Consider the following 26,400-nt stretch of genomic DNA (forward strand, 5'->3'; position numbering starts at 1 on the left):
CTAAGAGATTACCTTGTTTTCAGTTTGATTGTAAAGGTCAAATTAAAGTTTAGAAATGATTTATCTTTTGAATCTTTTACACTGTAACAGGCATGTACACTTTTCAGGTTCTCTTGTTGCTTCATTGTTTGTTTCAGCCAAGAAGCTTGCCCCTATCCCCCCAAAAGGCCCTTACTGCCAGACAGGAGCCATGTCAGACCAGTCAACAGGTCAACCGTCTCCAGTCAGTCTGTCGCCCACCCCTCCCAGCACACCCTCCCCTTACGGCTTCAGCTACCCACAGGGTTATGCCACCATTGGTTCCCCGAGCCAGTCCCAGACGGCAACCACCCCATCTCTGTCTTCTCCGCCCTCGCTGGCAGGCACGCTCACCAAGCCCAGACCAACCCCTAAGCCTCCGCGCCAGAGGCCCAACCTGCCTCCGCCTCAGCCCCCCTCCACACCCGGCACCAGCCCCCAGCCTCTGGAGCATTCATCCGGTCTCCTGGACGGTTTACCCCCTGGGGAAAGCATGTCCACAGGTAACATAGCAGCAAACGTGACTGAACACATTTGTGTTTTGAAGTCTCATGAAATTACCTAGTATACCTTAAAAAATTTTTTATTGTATTTTCAAATTTGCTCCAAATTTCAAAATTTTTTTGAGTTTGATGGCTTGTCACAATTGCAAATTTTTAGACTCTATATACAACAGAATATTCTTAGAAAAAGAAAGTTCAGATTTCATTGGATATAATCACATATTAATGCCATACTAATGGATAAACATAAACAAATTATTAAACAGGCGTAATATTCAGTGCTTTTTGGCTAAATAACTGGACTAGAGTCTCCAGTGTTTTGGTTTTCTATAAATAAAAAGATGTAAAAGTTCCTTGAAGCGATTTTGGCTGCTTTTGTTTTGGACTTCAACTCTGCTGCTCTAGTCTGACACCTAGTGGCTGTCCAAGGTTTTACATGAAATCTAGCAAACTAACCACAACCTTTTTGCTCATATAAATTGCATTTATAAGCGGAATTAAACAAAGTGAGCTACATTGTAAAATACAAAACAAATAAATTAAATTAAATTAAATTAATACAGATGACCAGTTATAACTTGCTGTATTACCCAACAAAATGAATTGAAAGGAAAAAAAATCATATATAGATTAAATCACATAGTGAAATCTTTAATGTTGACTGTATTAAACAATAGAAAAAAATGTATTTCCTCTCAATGATGTTTTGATATTCTTAAATTAAACCACAAAGTGTGATTTTCAACAGAAAATCATTTATTATCATAATGATTATAAATGAAAAGATGAGAGATTTCTACTTGAAAGGTACAAAATGTGAGAGAGAGACTTAATTTTACTTTTAAAAGTTGTTTTAAATAGTATTACAGTTTCGAGCAGTACATTTGCAAAGTTATTCAATGTTTATGTGTGACACTTTACAACAAGATTACAGAAAATCCTGCCTTCCCATCTCTTTATACTGTCACTTTGTGTTAAAATATTTAATTAAAAAACATCCAAGTGTTGGATAACCAGATCCTTCTAAGCACATTTTCTAGACAAGCTGATCTAATAATAATGTTACCCTTCACCTACTTTTCGTACTCTGATCCGTGGTTTCATCGCGTCTCCACGCTGGTCGCTGTTGAACTTTATGTTCTGTTCATGTATTTATTTGTTTCATCTCCAGCAGATTTTCATCCTGTTCAAATCTAACTCTTCCTTCTTGTCTGACTGCTCTGGCTGTCTTGAATTTCAGCTGTATGAAAGGCGAGGTTCACTATCATTCTAAGTGTCAGAGGGCGTTATTAGGGTAAGCAGGATTTCTTGTGATGAAGAACTTCTCCTCCTCTCGTCTCATCCCTCCGCCCCCTCCGCCATCTCACCTGAACATGGAGCCGCTGATGATCTCTTTTACAAGTTCATGCTGCTAAAGGAGGCAGATTTTGGGTTTGGTTTCTCTGCTCTGCGGCTGCATAACTCAGTTTTTTATTATGTGTTTCACCTGTACAGCGCTGTCCCACACCTATTGGCACTCCTGGTGAAGACGAGTGAAAAATTCAAAAGGAAACATTCAATCGAAACACGTTTATTTAGCGGGGAGGAAATGTTCCTGCATGTTTTCTTTTTTTCCCTCCCAGTCACTAGTTTCATGCTTGTTGTTTTACTCTTTTAAGTTTTCTAGAAACTTTTAATACATTTGATAACTTTAGGTAATCGATGACAGTCTAACGTCCCACTTTTCAAAATGTGAAAGACAAACAAACTTCCCTTTAAAATAAGCCATAAGTATGTTAAAATGGCTACCAAAAAATAGCTTCTCACCTAAGATCGTCCATATTTATAGTAAGAGCAATAATTCAGTTTAAAACAACTGGAACTGTTTTAAACTTAACAAGGCAGATGTTAACCACTATTAGAGAACTGCAGCAGGAAATGGATTCCTGAGGTCTCCAAATTTCCTGAGGTCTCCAAACTGTAATATTACATGCATTTCTTTTTCAAGAAAAAACATTTTCTGTCCAACTTTAATTTTTACAGTCACCATCATTTGTTTTGCACTCTGTGGCCACGTTTTCCAAGTGCCAGAAAAATGCATTTGAGCCACACTTTGAACATCCTTATCCTGTTCTAGGCAGACTGAGCTCAGAGGAAAGATCAAATATTCAACTCATTGCTGCAAACTTGTGAGGTTAGAACAATTATCCCCATATATTGGAAATCAAAGAAATTATTTATTTCCTAAGCTTTTCGGTGGGGCGTTACATTACTGCATATCTATCCATATCCTCACCAGAGGTGCCAGTAAGAGTGGCAGATGCTGCTTTCCCTTTGTTTATCCAGCTGCTGACATTAAACACATTTTGTTGGCGTTTGCATGGAGGCTGAGAGTGGTGCATGTCCACCAATAGGAATCCTGCACCTTTCCCATCTCACGGTCTCCACAATCACAGCCCCCGCCGACTTCCTGACCCTCACCACGCTGTCATCGCGCATCGCTGCCCTTTAAACACACTTCCTGTCCGTGGTGGTTTCTAGTCGTCACTCTGCGGACGCCGTAAAAGACGCAGCAGAGCAACAATTTCCCTCAGGTTGATGTGCAGGATTGTACATCACTGTAGATGACTCTGATCTGATCTTGTGGGTTTTGGTCTTTGATGAGCAGATAAACTCTGACTAACCGAGCTGCGGTCACTTGCTGCAGGGATACATTCTCAGAGAATATGGCAGGATTTGATTTGTGAGAGGAAGAGGAAGCTTGAAATCATGATAACGCTTTGTAAAAATGTCTAAATGTGTCACACAAGCACCATTTGACAGGGAAATGGATTCCCTGTCAAATGGGGAATTTTGAATTCCACATTTTTAATTTTGAATGTAAAATGTGGAATTGGATCTATTACACGTTGTGGTATATTTCAGACATTTATTTCTGACATTTACGACTTACTTACGTACAAAAACCCAGTTCAGTTTCTCTAAAAGTTAAGGAATGTCATTATACCAGATAAAAATGTTTTTAATTAAGAAACGTAAGCCACAAAGGCGAATGCTAAAAAAGCTAGCGCTGCACAGAATGCTGGATTCAAATGTATTAAAGGAAAGTTTATTGGAAGGAAAAAGTGTGGTAGGAAAAGGACTCGCTACTTCTCTGCAGTCCTTTGGAAAGACAGAGAATCTGATCTGATATTTAATGGAGACATCTGGTTAATGATAATTAGTGTATCTTCTTTTTTTTTTATTTTATCTGTGAAAATGTCTCGCTAAAAGATAAAAGAAAACGACCAATCAGAATCAGTAGCATGCTCTGGGCGGCCGGATTTCTTCAATGCTAGAGTTGAGGTCAAAGGTCACTCAAAATCCACACCTTCCCCTCCATGCAGAAGCTCTGGAGTACCAGAACCAACCGTACAGACAAGACGAGCGCCGCTGTAAAAGCTTCTTCTTCTTAACGACTCCAAACCAGACCGTAAACTGCGCTCTGATCAGTCAATACAGTAAATGCTTTTTAATAAATCCTTATTTATTGGTCTTATCTAATATTTTCATTTCATGAGACGGAGATGGGGAAGCGGAAACCAGATTTTCCGATTTAACAGACGCACGTTGCTATAGTAACCACACGGCACATCCCTCCCGAGCTTCTTTATTCTTTCAGTCATTCATTTCACTTGTGATGACCCTTTATTGTGTTTTGACGTTGATCAGGACAATCCGCTGCCTGTTTATGTTTGACCACAGGAAGCATTTCTGCCTCTGCTCATCATTGTCGTCTCTTCTGTCCGCTCTGCCAGATTCCCTCTGCAACTTGGACATCCCCGTCATCAACATGGAGCTGGACAGCATCTTCGACTTGACGCACATCTCCCCCTTCAGGAACTCAGAGGCGCTTCTGCTGTCGCCAAAAAGCAAAGCAGACTCTGAGGAGGAGTCTGAAAGCACAGTGCTATGACCCCCAACATCACATCGCGTCCCATACCTCGCCCGCCCTCCGTCCAGAGGGAACCCACAAGTGAAAACAAGCGCCTCTCCTCAAGGAGCTTTCCATTTCATTCACGATTAGCATTTTACAGTTGCATTTCCTGAATTATTTTAAGATTTGTTTTTGCCTTATTTAAATCACATGCAATATTGCCTTTAACGCCACGCAGGAGGCTGTCTGGATGCTGGAGGAATGGGAGTTCCTCGCCGCCACCGCTGCTGCTGTGTAATGAGTGACGCAACATCCCCGCTCGTTCCCCACACCGATTCATTTTGCCCCTTTCACTCCCCTCTCACTCCTCAGGGGTGTCCGTCTGAAATGCCTCGCTCGTGTAGTTCTGTCCAGCCTGAGCGTTCACTGTGAGTCAGTATGCATGTGTGTGTGAGTGTGTGTGTGTGTGTGCGCGCGCGTTTTGCTAATGTGTGACGTGACAATTGTACGACATAATGTTGCACTGTTGGTGTTGTGGAGCAAAAGCAGGAGTGCATTATGTTAGACCAGTAGGGGATAATGTGCTTTTCTTTAAAAACAACAACAAAAAAATGACATTCAGTTAGGAGATCAGACACTGGATATTTATTGTTTATACAATATATTTTCAGAGCATATGAGATATTCACAATAGGGATCCAATCAGATCATATTTTGTATGAAGAGGAGAGTTATATAGGGGACATTTTCACTTTTAATGGATGCAGGCAGGGAGCTTGGAAATAAACGACATGCATACTGTAGTTTATGAAAGATGGAGAAATTCTGAATTATTTTGGCAGCAATCAAAGCTGTATGGGACCTTTTTATATTTCATTCCTCAGTCTGGAGAAGGTTTGCGATGACATGGATGTGTAGGACTGGTTTTATGACGCCTGGACTTTCCAACAAAGCTGCTGCAGTGGTAGAGCAGGACGCTGCTGCCCCACTTCCACTGTGGAAGAAAACCCCACTGTCTCTGTGACATTGTCAGACATGAACACATGGGAAGAGGAAAGAAAATGACACCCGATTTCAAATGAGTTGACAAAATAACAGCTCAGCATAAATGCAGCTGTTCTGTTCTGTTAGAAGATATTGATGAAATTTGGCTTTGATTGAAGAGAAGCAGAAAGAAAGACATGAGGAGACTGGTTTCCAGAATCAATAGTCAGATGAAACCCAAACTTTTTCATAAAAAAAAACAAGTGAGGTGTGAATCTGTCAATGTACATCTTCTTGAACACACCGTTCCATGCTTTGCTTCAGCAGAGAGAGAAAAGCTGGTCAGATCTGACTGAGAAGAAGGGTAGACGTAAAAAAAAAAAAAGGTATTCCTCCAGGAAGCAGTCGTTTCTCAATAGCTGAGGGTTCAGACCCTCTGTACGAAGCAAACCATACAAACAGGAGACCTTCCAACGCAACATGCAACCAGATCTATAAAGGATTTGTTTAGCTCCAAGTAAATCTTTGTTAAAACGGCGCAGTCAGACTGAGGATCGATCTTCACGGACTCTCTCCGTTCGGTCTGACTGAGTTAGAGTCTCTGGCAGAGAGCCTAAAATACTGCAACTGCAGTGAAACGTGGCTCTACAAAGGCATGCCTGAACTTTACAGATTTTTTTATAAGTAAAATGTTTTAGATCCATGCATCATTGTCCTTCCACTTCAGCTATGTGGATGCTTTTCCGAGGCGTGGCGTCATGAGTGCAGCCGCCTGCATCATGATTACATTTACACTGCAACAGATTTTCCCAGTTCTAACAAGTCGAGCGCTTTGGGTGAAAGATAATGGGGGTTTTCACCCAGTATGAAGCTGGTACAGCTGGTTCTATAAAACCGCAGCTCTTTAGCTACATCATCTTAAACCATCTCTGCAGTGGATGCTTATCCTGCTGCAGCAAGATAACAAGCAGCAGCAGCAGCTTAGCACTGGAACCAGTTTGTGTTGCACTCCAGGCTTCATATGAGAAATAAACCACGCAGTCTGTTGTCATATCATAACCAAAAAAAGACAGATCTGAAGCACCACCAGAAAGAAAATGTGCTGTATTTTTATGAATAAGCACATCTTTTTTTTTTTTTTTCCTCATCACAGTGCCATTACACCTGCAGTTCCAGTTTATAGGAAACTCTGATGATGCTGATATTTTTTGGGAGTTTTACTGGTGATCCAGAGGCAAGTGCAAAGATATCTGTATATTTGTTTATTTTGATGAGAGTATTTATAGATATACGTTTGAGTACGGTTTACTTGGTGTGAGGAGCTGTGAGTATTTGCGCTTCACGTGAATCTTGTCTGAGGATTTAAGAAAAAAAAAATCAAGTATTCAGACACAGGACCAGATTTTTTCTGCTGCCGCTTTAAAACTTGAAAATCAGTCAAACTGATGTAACGAGGTTAGGAACAGCAGCAGTTTGCCTTGCGGAGGGTTTCGTCGCGACCTATCCGACCTGTAGGACCTTTAGTTTCTGTCCTGAGAACGTCCACTGTGCTGCTCTGCCATCGCCTCTCGGTTAAGTGCGAAATCACGAAATCGCAGGACTTTTGTAAATCTCGACGCGTCTGTACATATTTGTTCTGTACATACGGACAACGGGAAGAGTTGGATATATCGAAATCTATTCACATTTACTGAAAACTAAACGCGCTGTACATATATGATTATAATGTTGGTGGTTGTAGCACAATAATGTCACATTTACACATCAGATGTTGGCTTCTCTTTTCTACATGGAGGCGTAGTGTTTGTGTTGCAAACTTCCTGACCTCTCAGTCCTGCTTTTAGCTTTATAGGTAGAAAAAACAGACGACGCCACATCTGTTTTTGTCTTTAGCTGCTTGGTCTGACATGATGCAGCATGACGTTTAACTGGATGATACTCAAGTTATTTTGGTTATTTTGTTTCTTTACATTTGAATGTGTGTATTTTAGTTCTAATTATTTACACTACTTGACAGCAGAAACTGCACCTGTGATCGTGGGATGGGTCATAGCACCTGTCAGCAAAACTGCCCAATAGTAGCGCTTCAGTTTACATTTTAATTCAGCTGATAAAGGGAGTCCAAATGGTTACAAGATAAAATATAGTTTCCATAAATCAACCAGTGAGGAGCAGATGTAAAACATGACATAGCATTTTTATTGAATCAACACTTAAAGGTTCATTTATCAGTTCAGTTTAGAGAGACAGTGTGAAATAGTTCAGCTGTTCATGGCTGTCAGTTTCTCCATCGTGGTTTACTGTTAATGAAAACCTCAAATTCTGTTCTGTTCTCAGAAAATTATAATAATACAACAGATCAATAAAAAAAAGAATCAGGGTTAATGTCTTAGATACAACTCAGTGTAGCTCTTTTCCTTCCACTCAACATTCCATGAATGTGCTTTGCTTACAGGACTCTGCATATAATCTAGAATTTATTTTAGCAACGACCTTTTGAAGAGGGTTTCACTGAGTTTCTGCTGTTCATTTGATCAAATCAGCAGGTTTTACTCTGACCATAACGTTTCTGCACTAAAAATATTATCTTTAAATATTATCAGCTTTAAAAATCAGTTATTTTTATTGCAATAATGTCAAATTTACTGAGTAACTGAGTTGTGGGTTTTCATTGGCAGTAAGCCGTAATTAGAAGAATTTAAAGAAATAAGACCTTAAAATAAATCTCTGTATGTATAATCAGTCTATACATGAGGGTTTTTTTTTAAACTGAATTACTGGAATAATTTGACTTTCAGGTGATTATTTTTACCGAAGAGCACCTGTACAGGACATTAATTTAAGTTTCCATGATTTTCTTGAATTTTTACAACCCCCAGCTTTTGATTTTACTCCCTAGTGGCCGTTATATTTTATGTTTTCAATCGTTTTTAATCTGCTGCCATGTCACAATCGATCAGATCCACCAGGTGAATTAGCATAATCCAGCATTAATGAAGTAGTTTATAATTACTAGGAGAAAAACAAAGTAATAACTTAGCAGCCGTTGTAGTTGGGCTGAGGTCTATCTGTCCCTGCTCTGTGTCGTTTCCTGATTCACCTGCGTGTTTTTTACCAAATGATTTCAGAACACATCAAACTCCACATCCCACATAGTTTTCAGCTTTTTGAGCACTGATATACTATATATATAAATATATATATAAAGCCTTTTTCTACACAAACAGGTGGAATGTACAAACAATATTCACCTCAGAGGTTGCAACGGAAGCAGACGCGTCGTCCACGTAGTTTCAAGCGTCAGACTGGATGGATGCATCATGAGCAGTTTTGTGGGACGAACTTCAACATTGTCTTTTGTGCATTGTCTCTACAGCATGCTTTTTCACCACGCCTATGAAACGCGTCTTATATTTGGTCCTATCTAAATGTGCTTGTATTTATTTTTGATGAGAGAAAAGATCAGGCTTTACAGGAAGTAACAGTCAGCGCTGCCCTTTGCCCTTTTCTTTTTTTTTTAGCAAAACTCCTCGTCAGTTCTCAAGTCATTCAGACGTTTACTCCTCATATGTTCCACCTTGTCGTAAAAAAGCAAATCAGCTTAAAACAGAGACCGAGATCCTTTAAAAAAAAAAAAAACCCTGTTTAGTACTGGACTTTAATCTACTGGAACGCTGTATATCCTAGAATAATCCAGTTTAGTGTGTAGATTACACTGTGGTGCATGCAGCCATTGCAGCCAAAATACTCACCCTTATTCTTTTTTTCTTTTTCTTTTTTCATTTTGCAAAGGTTCAAGTAATACGTTAAGGGGCCAAACTGAAACGGAAAAAAAACTACAAAAAAACAACAACATTTGATCCAATCTTTGTGTTAAACTGTAGTGATGCTGTTGACTCTCAAAGTCTGGAGTAAAAAAAGGAAATTACATTTCTTTTTTAAAAAAATATCTTTTATCTCTTGGTCACCAAGTGGAATTCAGTGTAAGACGGGAAAAAATTTAAAGATTAATCATTCGAATGTTGAAACTATTAAACTTGTTTTTATATTAATCATATGTCCCTTGTTTTTGTTGCAAACACATTTAAATCTCAGATTTAGCATATAGTTAATAATTTACAGAATTTACAGAAGCAGATGGTGATGCACTTGATTAGGTTATGGGAAATAGACCTGCAGCATTTCACAGCTTGTTCAACTGATTTGATATCTTCAGTCACATCCTGTCTATTTATATACCGACAGATTATTGACAGATCAATTTGTGCCAGATTAGGACATTATAGATGACTTGTTCCTCCTGTAAAAAAGTTCATTTTAGTTGCTTTACTATAGAATATTATTTGGTGGTGAAACAATAACAGCGTGAACTGAACTGACCCCATCTGCCAAAAAAGTTACATTAAGACGCAAAGTAAAAATGACGAGCTTAGCTTTCAATCCTTGGAAAGAAAGGTAGAATAAATGATAAAATTATCACTTGATGTGATTTAAAAACTGTTACATTTATTACGTTAAGTTTCCAACATGCTCTCTTACTTTTAACACAAACATTCACTGTAAGCTGGATGTTTTTCATGGTGCTCAGGCAGACAGTCAGACAGCTGGAAGCTCTAGAAGAATGATCTGAGATTGACTTGTCCTGTTGAACAACAACAACAAAGAAACATGTTAATATTCTTCCCTTTTTTTTAATCTGTGGTCATACTTTACAGTTAATATGTTTTTTTCATACAAAAAATTCACACTATTGAGGTGAATGTTATTTTCAGACTGAGAATGAAGCTCCTCTTACCAAAGTCAATGCAGATGTTTAAGGGGCTGTGGTACAGTTGCAGGTACTGCTGGGGACTTAAAAGTTCATCTCGGTCCAAAAGCTGCTCCAAAACCGCCAGAGGATTCAACAACTCTGGTTTCTTATCCAAGACGGCGCCTGGAAGTTCCTGGAAACACAATCATGCGGCCACAACATTGCAGCGGCTTCCAGAAGTATCCATAAGCCTTGAACTGTGTCACTTTTTGTTATGGTGCGACTGAGTAACTCTGGAGGATCTGCAGGGATCCACAGCTCAGGTGCAAGAGTCTTTACAAACCGCAGATATTTGTTGTGCTTTCCCCAAAATTTGTATTTGAAGAAATGCTAAAAACACATGTATTATCTCCCTACCAGTTTGTAATTATGAAGTTTGCGATTGTAACATGACAAATTGTTACAATCAATTGTAGCAATTTATTGTAACTATTAGCTATATCTTCACATTAATGTGATCTCTCAGAAAACAAGAGACCAACCTTAGAAGTTTCTAAATGCGTAACCAGCTCCTGCAGCGGCTTCAGGACGCGGCAGACCACCGTCTCTATGCTCTCCTCCGCTTTTTCAAGCGAGGTGAACAGCGGGTTCTGATCTATCTGATCTGCAGTCAGCACCTGCAGAAAGACAGGCAGCTTCAAAACTACACACACAAAGGTGATGGCTAAAGAAAAAAAAAAACCTGAAGGTATCAGCAGAAGCATCTCTAAGCACTTCAAGGGAAGAGATGAAAAGAGCTCACCTTGTAGCTCCATTGCTGGAACTGTCTGCTTTCCAGACTATGCCACATGAAGGCGATCTTAGCTTCCAGCAAGATGCTGAAAAGAGAGTTCGTAGGCCTTTAATGCAACATAATGAAACACTTTCAGCAGTTTGTCCGCAGCAACAAAATCATTTAAAATGTCCATCCGCCTGTGAGCAGCTGTAATTTCACATTAACGATGGCAAACTAAAGGCGATTTCAGTTTAACTCGTGTGGGGCTGCTTTGTCGTTCTAGTAGCGCAACTCAAGGGAAAGTGATACTGGCTGCTCAGTCAGCTTACATTTAGCTCCTGAACTCACTGATGGCTGCTAACGTTTGTCGATTCCTTCATGTGAAGTGTGTAGATATTATGAATCGAGCCAAACCTTAATGTCTTTGTTAGGATTTTTGCTTCATCTGGTGTCTGAAAACCAAAGGAATCTTTGTCTTTGGCATCAGGCCAGACACACCTAACAGAAGTTTATTGCAAAGCTACTCATTCAAACGAGAAAATGCAAATTGTCTCCAAATGTCACTTTCTAATGTATGTAATTCAAGCTAAGCATTAATTCGGGCCTCAGAGGTTTGTTAGAGGTAGAAAGCGACTCTGGGAACGATGATCCTTACACGTTCTCGTTAGCAAACATTAGCAAAGGGATGGTTACCAGTCCGGCTGCTCCTGCATGGCTCGGAGTTCTTTCAAAAAACAATCCAGCAGGTATTCAGATGCCTGTAAGACAAACACAGTCAACCACATGTACAAATCTGACAATCTGACTTTTAGCTGGAAGGAGGACTTGCCTCAATGATGTGCAGCTGACAGGTGGGATAAATGAGCAGCAGCCCTGTGATCCCACAATCCAACCTGTGCTGTTTAGTTAACTGAGTGATGAGATTTTCAAAACGGGCTGCTCAGAAACAAACAAACAAACGAACGAACGGCGGTTTGTTAGGCAGCACATAAAAACCAGCTTGTTGTAAACACACAGCTCCGCTGCAATCCCAGCTTTTATTGTTGGTTTGCTACTCCAGTAAATGTCTAGGAATTTCGTCAGTGACTCTCATAAACGTCGATGAACGGACATTTACACAAGGAGGTGTAAAAACACTCAGACGGTGAAGATGGGACAGGAAAAAAAAAGTCCCTCTGGGTTTTTTCTGCACAAACTAGAATGTAGGGCTATTCGTTTGTTATATCACAAGGAATATTGTCACATTATCAGTCCCCCGTGAGGAAAACTGAATTAAATTGGTATCAGATAATTAAAGTGTCAAGCTCTGTAGCTGTGAGGTAATTGGTGCCTGACCTCCCAGTTCTGTTCTATCAACAGCATCGCTGGGGACTTTGGCTACCATTGTCAGCTGCTGCAGCACGACCTTCTGCAGAGAGAGAGAGAGAAAATGAAGAGCCTTCAGAGTTAGCCAGCTTGTTACCTGACAGTGTCTGTATTAATAGCTTTTTGACCTTTTTAAGAGTAAAAAGACACAAATTTGTTTAATGAAATCTGTGGGAAAAACCCCAAACTGTATACAAACCACATCTTCCTCCATCTTTTCCTTCCTCATCTGGTATAATAAACTAATCAGTCTCCTCTTCCGTTTCTTCTGCCTCCATTTTCTCCATCACTTGTTATTCCAGCCTCATCTCTGTCTGAGTTTCGCTGAAGTAGCGACAGAGCGAAGTCTCACTGAGCTTTGCTGTTGTGTGTTTACACCCTAGAAACCCATTGTTCTCCAGGCCCTAAAAGACCAAGCCTGCAGCTTTCTTCTGTGACTCTTCCTCGCCTCATTCAAGGATAACCTTGTGGTATAAATGCTGAAGGTGAAAAAGAGGAGGAGCTGGATATTCAGAACAAAATACAGCAAAGACCTGCTCTATAATGGTCTCACATAAGTTTTAAAGGTGAAGAAAACTTTATGGAGACTAAGGAAGACGGCAAACAGTCCAGGATTAAAGCTGTGGAAATGTTTAAAGCTGTGTTAGGTTATAAAACCAGCGTTTCAGGCTTTAAACGTCCCATAATCTGAAACTGGAAGAAGCATGATCAAGTTACCGTCTGCCTAAACTGGCAGAGAGAACGTTGATAAGAGAAGCAGTAAAGCTGGTAGAGACTCACATTTGCAGAAGTATTTACTATAGAAAAGTAGCTTGAATTATTATTTTCAGTATACTGAAATGAGTAAGTGCTTTTAACAATACAGTACAATGTATGTTACGAATGTGTCCTAATGTGGCCACTCTGCACTAACACCGTGCAATTTGCAGGAATTATCTTTTAATTCGTATTTATGACAGCCTTGTTTATTAAATGTGATGTCACTTCCACACCGAAATTGTGACTTCCGAGACAAATAAAACGCAGCATTTGCAAACTTTCGGCACAAACCTCTGACTTTCTGCCGTAAACCACATCAAACAGAGTTACTCTCTCTTCATCATCCTCCATGGCGTCTCAGAAGTTTGAAGAAAGACTTTGAAGCTCCCAGGAAATACTCGGGACAGCTGAGCTAGTCCTCCGTTACCAGGGTAACGTGTTCCCGCAACATGCGCTCTGTCGTCACGATGTCAGAATAAACGTTTTAGGTTTTTTTGCCTTTCTTTTTTGTGTGTTTTGTCTGTGTTTGTTTGTTTTTACTTAGTTGAAAATTATATCTATACATAGAAATAAAATTATGCAGCAACTAATACTTCGGACGAATTTAGGTTTGTAAATAAACTTACTGCTAAAATTTTATCTTGAAATATAGGAGAGACCTGCTACATATTCGCTAGCTTAATATGTAAGCTCTTCATTAAAAAAGACGAAACACTTAAAGGCAACTTCTTTCCATTTCTTTTGACTGTTTCCCATTTTTTTCTATTTTTTTTTCTTTTTACGTCCCAATCTGTCATATTTACTTGACGTTGCATTGCAAATATGAAATATAGTGATTAACCACATCCTTCAAATTGCACAGTCTGTGCTCTTGGATTACCAGTAGGTGGTGCTATTTTAGTAAACTTGTGTCTTATGCGCTATGTTGCGCAGTAGTAATACCCATGAAGCAGGTCCGCCCTAAATCTGAATTATTTTTTGTAAAATAAATAAATAAAAAATAAAAAATCATTCTTAAATCTGTGAATTTATTTTAAATGCCGTCAATAATCATATCTTTTTTCCAATAAGAAATTATTTGTATGTACATTTTTAACCATCTGTGCCTCTAGCTTATTTAAAATGTGTTTCAAATATGCATATTTTTATAGTGTGTTCCTCTGTGGAGATAAATTACTCACTCTCTACTATGTCCTGTTAAGAGAGATAAAACGTGAATTAATAATAGGAGATTTATTTTATAGGTGCGTTCCCCTTTAAATCCCGCTGAGTGCAGTGGAGCGGAGATCATCAGACAGCGGAGGACGGCCAGCTTCAGCAGCTCCGAGTAGCGATGGACTGATAAACCTTTGGAAGCGATGATCAGGTACTGATACACTTTGTTTTTGTATAGTCTTTTTCTCGAAGTAAAATAATAATAACAACAATAATAATAATAATTAAAATACAGTATCCATCGCGGTTGTCTCTGGCTGGCCGTGTGTTGGGATTGTTGCACACCCAGTTTTGACAGCTGAGCGTAACAGCATCATCGATGTGTCTCGCCCTAACCCCAATAAACTCCGATATTAAATATAAATATGGAAAAATGGACGTTTATTATCATTTTGTCAACACTTCAATTATGTACAACTAAATATTTTCTTTATGAGCCATTAAAATATGACAAACATCTGATCTGTGTTCAGCTTCATCATTGATTAACCCATTAAACCCAGATCCGGTTATCAAAAAAAAAAATGTATCATGTATAATTTCTGAAAGACAAAAAATATAATCCGCTCCTAATTTAAGGGTATTCTGACGTGATACTAGTCGTAAATAATAAATACGCTACACATTTAATAATATACAAAACAAATTATTTGATCACTATTTATGAATAAAATAATATTATTTAGTGCTCTACGTAATCCAATTAGACTAAATTAAGATATTTTTATGATAGAATCTGCTTTGATCTCATCATTATTAAATGTAGTAAAACTGTAAGTCATTCAAGTAGCTCTGTACATTTTTCTTATTGTATTTTTTGGATTTCATGTGATGAACTATCACAAAGCAGTGCATAGTCGTGAGTGGAATGAAATAACACATGTAAAAAAACAAAGTTTTACAAATAAAGACTTGAGAAGTGTGACATACATTTGTATGAAGCTCTTTGTTTAACCATCATGTTGGGGGTTGCTAGTCTTCACTGAGTGTTTCTGATTAATAACGCCCTGCTGTGGTGTAAGTCCTAGTCTCACTTTATCTTACATATGCACTGCGTTCACTAGCACCCTCCACATTCATCACTGGTTAAATATTGAAACATGAGGCTTCTGCTACACTCTCCTGAGACTTTAACTAGAACAGTGGGCTCTGATTAAATATTCCCACTCCATGAACACCTCGCCTCTGGTCCACTGTCAAGTACGGTGGAGGATTTGTAATAATTTAGATCCCTTGGCCAGTACAGAGGACTCTTTGTAACGCTACAGTCTAAAAACCGCTCAGTTAAAAACAAGCCAATCAGGGCTACTTTTGTAGACAAATCTAGGCTTCAGCTAATTTAATGCAACATTGCTGGGTCGGACCATGTTAACATTATTTACTGTCATCCTGCGGAAGAGGTTCAATCTGATCACATTGTTCAATCCAAAATGGCTGCTTGTAAAAAATGATGAGGCTCCAACTGTCTGGTCAAAACTCCCCAACAGCATAAACCCAACATTTGGGCTAAAGAAAGAACCCAGTCATTTTTTTTTGTTTGTTTTTACATTGAAAATAGGTCATCATCGGGTCTTTCAGCGGATAACGATCTAAAACATGTAATTAAATCAATACAGAACCACACCAAATTAAAAAATAAATCAACCTTCTTCCATTCCAGTTTCCAGACCTAAACCCGCAGCAGACCTGTGGAGGACGGTGAGCTGAAGAGGAGAACTGAGGATGATTAGGAGAGATTGTGCTGGAGAGGGCAAAGATTGTTGAAACTGATCAAACCTGAATGCAGTTTGAGGCTCTTTGTAGAGATTTATCAGGGTGCCAAATAGTTTTCGGGCCAGCAGTAGTTGGCTTGTGTTTAGGAGGCTTTAAATGTAAAAATGAATGACTTTAAACAGAATTGAGGATGGCGTTACCTGTCAAAAATTATTTTCTCTTGACTCATATTTGAGGTTGACAATTCAATGTAAAATGTGTTCTTTGCTATTTCTCTCTTGTAGATTTGTTTGCCATGGAAATGGACATGATGCCAAAATTCTCCTCAAAGGACGAGGAAATTGATTTTTGGAAAGCTCTTTCCCTCAAGTACAAGAAAGGGTAAGTGATGTTGTAAGTAATGACAACATGGAGTGGTTTTTCCCTGCAGAAACAGAAAGGTTCAGTTTATTTACCAAAGGCTATTTATGCGTTTTTACTGAGCATAATCAACATCTAGAGGCAATAAGATCTTTCCACTGTTTTTCAAGAATGTAAAATAATTCACAGGGATTTTAGATGAAAGAGCAGCACAAAAAGCTCTTTTACTCCAGAAATTACTAACCTATCGTGTCGTTCTGGGTCGCAACTCGGACCATGTGAACATAATGAGTGGCAGTGAGTGTTTTTACATCACTGTGGAGGAATTCTGGCCGACGTTTCTTTGCAAAAATATATATATTTTTAATGTATTTTAGAGCATGAATCATTCTTTTAAAGATGATTCATCTTTAAAAGAATGATGAATTCTTTTAAAGATGAATTGCAAATAGGTGCATGCATCTATTTGTTTTGAGCATTTAAGTACAGACTTTGATTAGGTCACATCGCATATTTTCAAGCCATTCACTGGACTTGCTGTTGTGCTTTGGATCATTTCCCAGCTTCACAATGTTTCACAAGTTGTGAAGCTGCAAAGTTTTTTTCCTTACTGATATTTACCAGGAATTTAGTTTTGCCATCTGTTACTAAATTTTTCTGCCTACTCTTCCAGTGATTTTTTCATTATACGGGTTATTCTAACTGAACTCAGATTCCCAGATAAATTTGGTTAATTAAGAGCCAGGTTAATTTTGATAACTTTTTTCCCCCTTCAAATTTAAATAATTAAAATGGATCGAAAACATCTAATAGGACAAAAACAGTATGCTGTCAAAAATAAGGACATTTTCTGTGTCCCATTTCCACACTATAAATAAAAAACATCAGATGCACTGCTCTAGATTCTTATATCTAGTAAGCTAAGTTAAAGGGTTTGTATTTTAGCTGTGCTTGTATTTAGATGAGCTGAAAGATTAGCTGGAAACCTGGTGGGTTGTGTGTGTTTCAAGGAGTTTCTAACTCTGTACAGGAATGCTTTGTCATTCCACAGCTCGTTTTCATGCTCTCAAATGAAACCAGTTTTTTCCATCTCCTGTGACACTCTTCTGCGCATTGAGCAGGAAAAGTGCCTCTCAGCAGCTCACATTTCACAGAGGGTATAAAGAGCTGCAAAGACTCTTTGCTTTTTTCCTCTGTTTGCACAATGATTCCCACTGAAGGCTGTGAAAATGACCTGAGTCTCAAAGCTGGAGCGCAGTACTTAATTAGATAAAACTGAGCTCTAAACATCTTGTGTCAAAGGAAGCCACACCCAGTAATGTGAAAGTTTTCAGACAATAAATGTCCTTCAGGGCTGAGGCTGCCTGCTATTTATAGATCATCAAATGAAAGGCTTTCTTTTAAAGCAGGAAATTTGACCTTTATTCACCTGAAAAAACATGTCTTGTGGTTTAAAAATAGCGTGGATTGCCGCGTGGGGGACACTGTAAACACAAGAAGGTGTTCTGGTCTGATTTGTCCAAGTATTATGTTAATAATGCAGTAACTTTTTTCTGCTCAGTTGGAAGGTGTGGACTGTAGTAAAGTGAGCTGTGCATGTGATGAAAATTTACCCTAAAAGTGTGTGATTTTCCTCTGTTGAGGATTCTGACCGCTCATTTCCACAGGCGGGAGCTTCTTTAATGCGTGGCAACAAGGATGAAGTGGACGTACGTGTAATATCCGACCTTTTCAAAGTGAAACCAGTTCAAAGCCTCTCTTAGTATTAAACCCCCATGTGCCGAGGACAAATGGACTCCCTGGCTCTGTGCCACCAGCAACATTTGAGCTCACATGATGCCACTTTTAGACAGCTGGATGTGTGTGTGTGTGTGTGTGTGTGTGTGTGTGTGTGTGTGTGTGCGTGTGTGCGCGTGTGTGCGTGCGTGTGTGTGTGTGTGTGTGGGGGTGTGTGCGCGTGTGTGTGTGTGCGTGTGTGTGTACGTGTGTGTGTGTGTCCATGACCGCATCAGCAGACGCTTACATAATCAGCTCTTTATGGTAAAGCTGCTCTGAAGTCATCAGATCTGCATCAGATCTTGATAAACATTGATTTTTTGAAATGTTCAGAGAGGTTATGGTGCATTAGATTCGAGTCCAATGAGGCTGAAACACTGAGAAAGTTTGATTCTCACTTTATGTTCAGGGCTGGTTTCATGTTAATTCATTAAGGTTTGATGTTAAATCTGAATAAATATGTAATTTCTGCTTTGACCACCAGTTTAAGTTGAACAGCTTCGATCTGAGAGAGCAGAGTTAGTACGCCAAAAACTGAAACTAACCTAACAATGTTTTGCAGAAAGTTTGGTGAAACTCTGTCAGGGAACATCAAATATTTAGAAATTTTTTTTTATTATTCCAGATTTGCAAATTTAACATCATTGTATGATTGTCAGACATAACAAAAAAAACCAGGTGAATCGTTTCTGAGTGGATTTGGTCACACGTTCTGTATCATTATCCTGCTGAGACCCAACAGTGATGAAGCTTCAGTTTAAGTAGATTTTTTTTTCTTTTTTTCAAAATCTGCTGGTGTTTCAAAGAGTTCCAGAGGTTTTTCCCTCCAATAAGAGGGAGAGAGGCCCACAGCATCACACATCCTTTGCCATAATTACCATTGGGCATTTTTATCCTTCTTTTTATGCCAGACCCAGCTGGAGTTTTTGTTTTAAATAAATCATACTTATTTTAAGCTAAAAATAAGCATGATTCCAGTTTCATCACATGTTTACATTTTGAGTCGCTGGACAGAAACTTCCAAATTAAGATGTTTAATTCAAAAATACTTCATCAATCCCAAAATTAAAACGTTGCTGTAACTCATATTATTCATATATTCTTCAAAGAGTTGTTGTACGTGGTGATGGATGTGGGCTGGGAAGATCTCCTCTCTGTGTTACAGTGAATTACTAATGGTTGCCATGGAGACTGGGTGCCCCCCCCACACACACACACACTGCTTCTTTTTACTGCAGCTTTATCAAGGTGCTTTAAAGATTTCCTTTTTCTTCTTCTTCTTTTGCCATCATCAACACAGTCTATCGTATTTCTACCGCAGGGAAGCAAGACACATCTACTCTTGAAGTACAGACTGACCTCTGACCCCCTGACAAATGTAGTAATGCTGAGCAGCACATAAATCCTCTGAAGCGCCTCTTGCGTTTGAGTTGTGTTGGCTGTATGTGGGTCAGAGCTGCGGTTTGATAAAAAAAAAAAGAGAAAGTTAAAAAAAAAAAGAAAATGTTTTTAGCAGTTGATTCATGGCTCCCGGCCCTGCTGAGACCTCCTCTTTTTGTCTAATGGCTTCTCACGTCACAGCTGTGAGGAGGCCCGTGAGGAGCTGCTGGAGTTCCAGGAGGGGAGCAGAGAGCTGGAGGCCGAGCTGGAGGCCCAGCTGGGCCAGGCTGAGTACCGCGCCAAAGACCTGCACTCCGAGAACCAGAGGCTGAAGAACGAGGTGGAGACGCTCAAGGTAACTCCAGAAGGGAAACCCAATACCGTCCACCTTCTTGATTTGGAGATCTAAATCTAAGTTGAAGCTGGAGGTGGAGCCGTTTGCAAACCCCCTCTTTTCTAATCCTGCCACCTGCTTGGCCCCATTCTTTCCGAACACCGACATGCACAGCTCTAATAAATAATTCATGAGGCTCAGACTCATTCTTACATTTACCACGTTTCCTCGTCCATGTTTCCAGCTGCTTTTTACACAATAAAAACTGTAAGAAATCAAAAATTCTCCACTCAGTCTTTGTCTGGTAAACGAAAACCTGGTTAAACATCTCGGCCCAGAAGCTCTCCTCCGTCCCTCCCTGCTGATGATGATTTGAGTCAGTACCTGCTGCTTTAGTCCCTGGGTTTTCAGCAGGGGCTGGAGCAGAAACACAGACCCGTGTGGCTGCTTTCTGTTCCCACGGCGATTCATCAGCAGATATAGGTCAGACGCTGAAAGCCTCGTGGTTTTTATTGAGCTTATTGTCTCCGGGATAAATGGGTCACAGTTCACATCCGCCGCGGGAATGGAAAGAGCTAAAAGAGGGCGTATTGAAGAAAGATGGACGGCGGAGAGCAACAGGAGCTGAAACATTGTGTCTGTGCCGCCACTCAAATGGACTCAGTTATGTTGAACGTGTTCAGGAGCGGCTGGAGCAGCATCACTCTCAGAGCTTCAAGCAGATCTCGGTGCTGGAGGACGACCTGGGACAAACGCGCAGCATCAAGGAGCAGCTCCACAAATACGTCCGAGAGCTGGAGCAGTCCAACGACGACCTGGAGAGAGCCAAGCGGTCTGTGCATGTTATTCACAGTTACATTTAGTTACTGCATTGCAAGTTGTGTACAAGTAACTCTGAACATTCTGCGTGATCTTGAGACGGAAAAAGGTTAAAAATAATAATTGATCTCTTCAGGTGTTTTTTTCATTTTAATGAACTTCTTTCAAAAGCATTTTTTGTCTGATTTCTAGTGCAAATATTATGGAGTAAAACAAAACTAACTTACAGGTAACTTCAGAAAATATATAAGTTTGAATCAATCATTTCTTAATATTGATGAAAAAGTTCCAGTTCCACTGGCAGATTATTTCACTTGTAACATGGGATAAATGTCTTGTTATAATTTAGATAATCTAATAGTGGAGCTGCTACTTTTATTAATTAATATTAAGGAGTTATTTACCCGAAACAAGCTCCTATATCTTGCAGAAAAGTTACTTGTACGTCAGTTTTGTCTTGTTTCAAGTGTGGTTTTGTCCCGCCTTGACTCTACGCTGCCTCCTCAGAGCCACCATCGTTTCTCTGGAGAACTTCGAGCAGCGCCTGAACCAGGCCATCGAGAGGAACGCCTTCCTGGAAAGCGAGCTGGACGAGAAGGAGTCGCTTCTGGTGTCGGTGCAAAGGCTAAAGGACGAAGCTCGAGGTGGTTATTGACCAAATCCCACAAATGATCCACTCTGTCACTCACTCAGCTCACTAACATTCGCAGCAGCTGCGTTCGTCTTCCTCTCATCGCTACTAAAGACGTGGAAGTTGTTGTTCGTGTGCTTCAACTTCACAGTGTGTTTCTCAATAAAATAGACTGAAGCTTGAGGTTGTTACATGACAAAATATGACAATTTTTAAACGATATGAATATTTTTTTTCAAAGGCTGACCTCTTTTTTTCCCCTCTGTCGGGTTTAAAGATTTGCGGCAGGAGCTGGCCGTGCGAGAGAGGCAGGCAGACATGAGCCGCATGTCGGCTCCGAGTTCCCCGACGCAGGACAACGTCAAGATGGACTCCGCAGTACAAGCCTCCCTCTCCCTCCCTGCAACACCTCTGAGCAAAGGCCTGGACAACGCCTTCGCCAACCCAGCAGGTGAGTTCTTCACCTGACTGCGCTACCTCCATCATCAGATGAGTTCAGGCTAGAAAACATCATTTATCAAAACGTCCTGCTGATTGAATTTTGCGTAAAGACAAAAGGATCAGCTAGAGAAAGGCTTCGTGATTTCTGGAGGGTTATCTTATGCCGATAAAGAAAGAGAGTTTTCTAAAATGAGGAACAAATGTTTGTTGCCATATAAACTTTAGAGAAAAAGAGTAAAAGAGAAGGGATTTTCTTATCAAATTACAGAAAATATACAAAACATAATAAAACGTGAAAATTAAAGAAAAGCATGATCAGTGTTTAAAATTCATAAAATGTTATTTTCTTTATTTTATTTAAGCATTTAATATATATTTTCTTTCTTTGTGCTTTTTGAAATGTAGAGAAAATGAGACAAAACCTATTTTTGGTTGACAGCCTTGTGATGAAGCCACTGCTGTCCTAACAAAAAACAAGTTGTAAAATAAATAAAATCAAATTTATAAAACCAGTAAAAAAACATACATATATATATATATATATATATATATATATATATATATATATATATATATATATATATATATATATATATATATATATATATATATATATATATATATATATATATATATATATATATCAAACATTACAGCTATTTTTATATTCACATTTTTTAATACATCATAGACTTTTGACCCAAAAGTCAATACTTCTACATTTTGGTAGTGACTCTCACACCGAACCTCTGATTAAAGCTGCAGCATCTAACCTAAAAAAATAAGTTTTAAAACTTTCACTGTCCTAACATGAGACAAATCTCTGAAAAAATAATCGATCTCCTCCCTGTTCTGCATAATTACTCTGCTCAGTCAGAAACAGCCAATCAGAACTAGCAGTTAGACTTCCTGCTATCAGGAAGTTTTCATTCAGTAACTCAGGTGGTTTAAGGTGGGTCTTTATTGTAATGGAACCTGTATTTGCCTTTGAATGTTAAGTTTTATACTTGAATTTCTTTGGCAATGTTGAGAGGTTTTATTTTGACTTTTTGTATTATTTAGCCTCTTCAGAGCCTTCATATGTTTTCAGTCTGTTAAAGATACCGATAGCAGTACAATTTGCACAATGCCTGTTTTGTTTTTTTCTTGGAAAAAGTTATTAAAAACAAGTTTTTGTCTAAATTAAGGTGAATTTATGGTTCTTTTTTCCAGATAATGTAACCGGTAGTGTTTATGATTAAAAAAATAATAATTATGTGATCTATATCGGTGATCGGCCCTCATGGGTGATCGGAATCGGTATCGGCAGGAAAAAACCTGATCGGCACATCTCTAAGATAAAGCATCTAAAATAAAATAAATTAATTAATAAATTAATTCACATAAAATAAATTCACATTGTATGAATATTTAGTCTAATGAAAGCATTAGAACTCTTTCTTTAAATTTATATATATATATATATATATATATATATATATATATATATAAATACACATGTGTGTGTGTGTGTGTGTGTGTGTATTTTGCTTTATCACAGTGAAGATCTATTTTCAGTCTTAGATTTACTGGTTTTAGTTTTTATTCCTTGTTTCAGTTTCAGTTTTGTCTAACGGCTACGGCAGCAACTGTCCTCTGACTCCCTCTGCCAGAATATCAGCGCTCAACATCGTCAGTGATTTACTCCGGAAAGTCGGGGTGAGGGATTCCTTCTCCCGTTTTACTCGCTGCTTGTCTCTCCAGAAACTCTCCTTCCTCCCCTCATCCTGTTTTCACCTCCATCCAGGCTCTGGAGTCGAAGCTCGCCGCCTGCAGGAACTTTGCTAAAGACCAGAAAGCCCGGAAGGCGTTCTCTCTGGACAACAGCAACGCGCTCAACGCAAACACAACCAGCTACGCTCAGGCGCTCAGTACGTCGTACTTTGACAAGGCGTAAGTGACGCACACACACACACGGCATCTTATTACTGTACGCATTCACAGATGACATGACGAGAGGAATCTCAAACGTGTGTGTGCGTTTTTGTCCCGGCAGAACCGAGACAGTCACATTCCCGGCGTTAGTTCTGGGTAAATGCAGCTCCTTCGCCTGCGGAGAAGGTTTTGAGATGCATGCTGTGTTGGGTCTAACAAGCCTAGTCTCTAATCGCGTAGAAATAACAACGGTGGTGGGCTGCTGGAGTGGGCTGACTGACGGTGGCGGTAGAGCTCTGATGTCTCCCGTTGTGGAGTCTTTTATCAGACCTGGACTGGCAAAGGGGCGGCCCAAACTTCTGACAGCGATGCAAATTAATTCACTGCACAAAAAGATATTTTAGCTGAAAATATAACCCAGACCATGAAAGCCTTACAAACTGATAAGTTAACTTTATTTCTGTACAATCATATAATAAACGCAGGTGGGAAAGTGGGAGAGAGTCAAGTGGAAGCCACTCTATCGGTATGATTAGCAGACGGCTAGGAAGGACGGAAACAAGCAAACAATTAGGATTGGAAATGACGATTAAAGTCTTGCCACAGATTCTCTATTGGATTTAGCTCTCTGGGCTTTGACTGGGCCATTCTAACACTTAAGTATGCTTCATCCAAACCCGTTTAGAGCTGCTGTCCTACCAGGAGCCCTGAGGTTTTCAGATCTCCTTGTTCCACCTGTTTGCTGAGTATCTTACATTTCAACATTAATTCTTAGCGACGACGTGCAACTTTTACAGAACTCGCCAGGAACTTACTGGTTGCATTCCAACGATACAGATTTAGTTTATTTTAAAACAGTACTGAAAAGTAACTGGTATGTCCATGCATCGTGTTGAGTCCTCCTAATTGTCTTGTGGCTCAAATGTGCAAAACAAACAAATTTGTCTTTGCTTATTCCAGGAAAGTGACCTATGAGTTCTGGAAAGTTGTGAGCTTTTTGAAATACTTGATGCTACTAAATCTAGTTGGTTTAAACTCTGCCAGGAATCATAACACTATGGGAAATGAGGTACTATTTTCATTTTCTTTTTTTTCTTAAACATACTGGGTCTTTGCTTTTGAGTTTTGCCTGATCTTTTCAGACAAAAGAAACATATCAGAAAAAGTCTATAAACCTTTTAATCTACACACATCACACAAATGCCTTCATTTGTATGATCGTTTTCATACTTTGCATCTCATCTGCGTGTCTGAAAGTTGCTGAAATCATAAATCAGGGGTGTCAAACTCCAGTCCTCGAGGGCCGGTGTCCTGCAACTTTTAGATGTGCCTCTGCTGCACCACACCTGAATAGAATAATTAGGTCATTAGGAAGGCTCTGGAGAACGTATCTACACAAAGAGGATGTAATTAAGTCATTTCATTCCAGTGTTTTGTACCTGTGGCACATTTAAACACTGCAGGACAGCGGCCCTTGAGGACTGGAGTTTGACACCCCTGTCATAAATGGAACGACGTTCACGTCGAGTCGGTTCTGGATTCTGGGCAGAGGAAGTGATGCGTGTTTGGTGACATTGTTTGGGTGGCTTTGTTGCAGCGGGACGGTGAACAGGTTCGACCCCGCGACCCTGACTGCCATCACCTCCGCTCCCGCCGCCTCCTCGCCCGGCCTAGTGCGGCTGGCTGTGTGAGACCCTGCAGCGCAGGAGCAGAGACCCAACGCTTCGTCACACCGTCTCCAGCTCCGCGCCCTCCTTGTTGTTTGACGCCGTCCGCTGTCCTGACTCGACTCTTGTGCTTCGTAGCTGCTGTAACGACGGCTCCACGTGTGAGTAGTGGGTGTTTGTTTATCTGTCCGACTCCGAGAAAGACCATAAGCGTCTTTCTGCTCACCTGACTCGGGTTTTTGTTGAGTGCATCATGTCGAAAAAAGGGAAAATATTATGCAAATGTTACATTTCTGACACAATTAAACAACACTTTTCTCACTTGTAAGCAGAATTTCTCACAATTTTACTCAGCAATAATGTCAGTTAGACCGTCACACTCACGTCGGTCAGTTTAAATTGTTCGACACGTGTGCTTGAACAAGGTTTAAGTCATTTTTCTCTGGTGTTGGAAAAGTGTTGGAGCACGCCTCGTTTATTTACAGAACCAGTGTCTAGTGAGTCTTCGTAGCGAGTCACACAACGTAACTTTAAGCTTTGTGACATGAAGTGTACAGTATTGGTCATATTGATCCACATTCACAACGAAGAGGAGAGTTCAGACATGTTAAAGGGATAGTTCAGTTTTTTTTTACCCGTGCTGTTCTGGGGACATTATGAGCAGTCAATATCTTACCTAGTGAATGTTCAGTAAAGTCGGAACTAAACCAAAGGAGGTTTCTGCAATCTTTGATCAACACAAAATACATTTTTATTGATTGTGATTTTGGTCCATGGCTGTTTATGCTGCAGACTGTTGGCTTGAGGTCTGTCTCCGTTCTTTTTTATTATGTTGAATATTTTTAAACAGAACTCAAAATCTGAACTATCCCTCAGTTTAATTTCTGTTCTCTTTTTACCTGTTTTAACTTTTTTTAAAAAGTTGCTGCACAGTTTATTTCTAGGTTTATGTGGAATTTAGGTCAGTTTTAGTGCAATATGGTTTTTAAGTTGTGCGTTTATTTGATTTCTTGACTGCATGTAACCAATAAAAGATGTATTTATTATCACAGATGACTTCACTGCATTTTATTGTTAAGGAAGTAGTAACTTGGGCAAATA

At 39.5% G+C, this 26,400-nt stretch overlaps 3 protein-coding genes across 8 annotated transcripts in view; 2 read left to right on the forward strand and 1 right to left on the reverse strand.

Annotated features, from left to right (window-relative positions):
• The window catches only part of LOC103481739 (rho GTPase-activating protein 44-like), a 65,453-nt gene extending 56,001 nt beyond the window's left edge, over window positions 1-9,452 (forward strand). For 4 of the 5 annotated variants that reach the window (XM_008437459.3, XM_008437461.3, XM_008437462.3 and 1 more), the window contains 2 exons: window positions 138-521; window positions 4,298-9,452. In XM_008437459.3, coding sequence (XP_008435681.2) covers window positions 138-521; window positions 4,298-4,455 — 542 coding nt within the window. In that variant the 3' untranslated portion in view covers window positions 4,456-9,452. Of the gene's footprint in view, window positions 1-137; window positions 522-1,761; window positions 1,816-4,297 lie in introns of all 5 variants that reach the window. The other variant, XM_017310854.2, reaches the window with a different exon arrangement.
• A 432-nt stretch (window positions 9,453-9,884) lies between these two features.
• On the reverse strand, window positions 9,885-13,502 carry tex47 (testis expressed 47). Its single transcript, XM_081600852.1, is given in 9 exon segments — window positions 9,885-10,042; window positions 10,196-10,343; window positions 10,693-10,878; window positions 10,880-10,930; window positions 10,932-11,028; window positions 11,619-11,683; window positions 11,755-11,861; window positions 12,261-12,333; window positions 13,341-13,502. Coding segments are annotated over 9 exon segments (816 nt in total). The 5' UTR covers window positions 13,401-13,502; the 3' UTR covers window positions 9,885-10,013.
• A 782-nt stretch (window positions 13,503-14,284) lies between these two features.
• Window positions 14,285-26,348, forward strand: ndel1a (nudE neurodevelopment protein 1-like 1a). 2 transcript variants are annotated; one of them, XM_008437466.3, is made up of 10 exons: window positions 14,285-14,415; window positions 16,262-16,358; window positions 19,695-19,848; window positions 20,511-20,659; window positions 21,154-21,290; window positions 21,555-21,728; window positions 23,316-23,416; window positions 23,505-23,650; window positions 23,754-23,788; window positions 25,230-26,348. In XM_008437466.3, exons 2-10 carry the CDS (start codon window positions 16,273-16,275, stop codon window positions 25,238-25,240), a joined length of 993 nt encoding a protein of 330 aa, XP_008435688.1. In that variant the 5' UTR covers window positions 14,285-14,415; window positions 16,262-16,272; the 3' UTR covers window positions 25,241-26,348. The 2 variants fall into 2 exon arrangements, with proteins under 2 accessions (XP_008435688.1, XP_008435687.1); XM_008437465.3 differs by lacking the exon at window positions 23,754-23,788.
• The last annotated feature ends 52 nt before the right edge of the window (window positions 26,349-26,400 follow it).

Source organism: Poecilia reticulata, chromosome 19 (assembly GCF_904066995.2).
Source record: "Poecilia reticulata chromosome 19, P_reticulata-male-v2, whole genome shotgun sequence".
Lineage (NCBI taxonomy): Eukaryota > Metazoa > Chordata > Actinopteri > Cyprinodontiformes > Poeciliidae > Poecilia > Poecilia reticulata.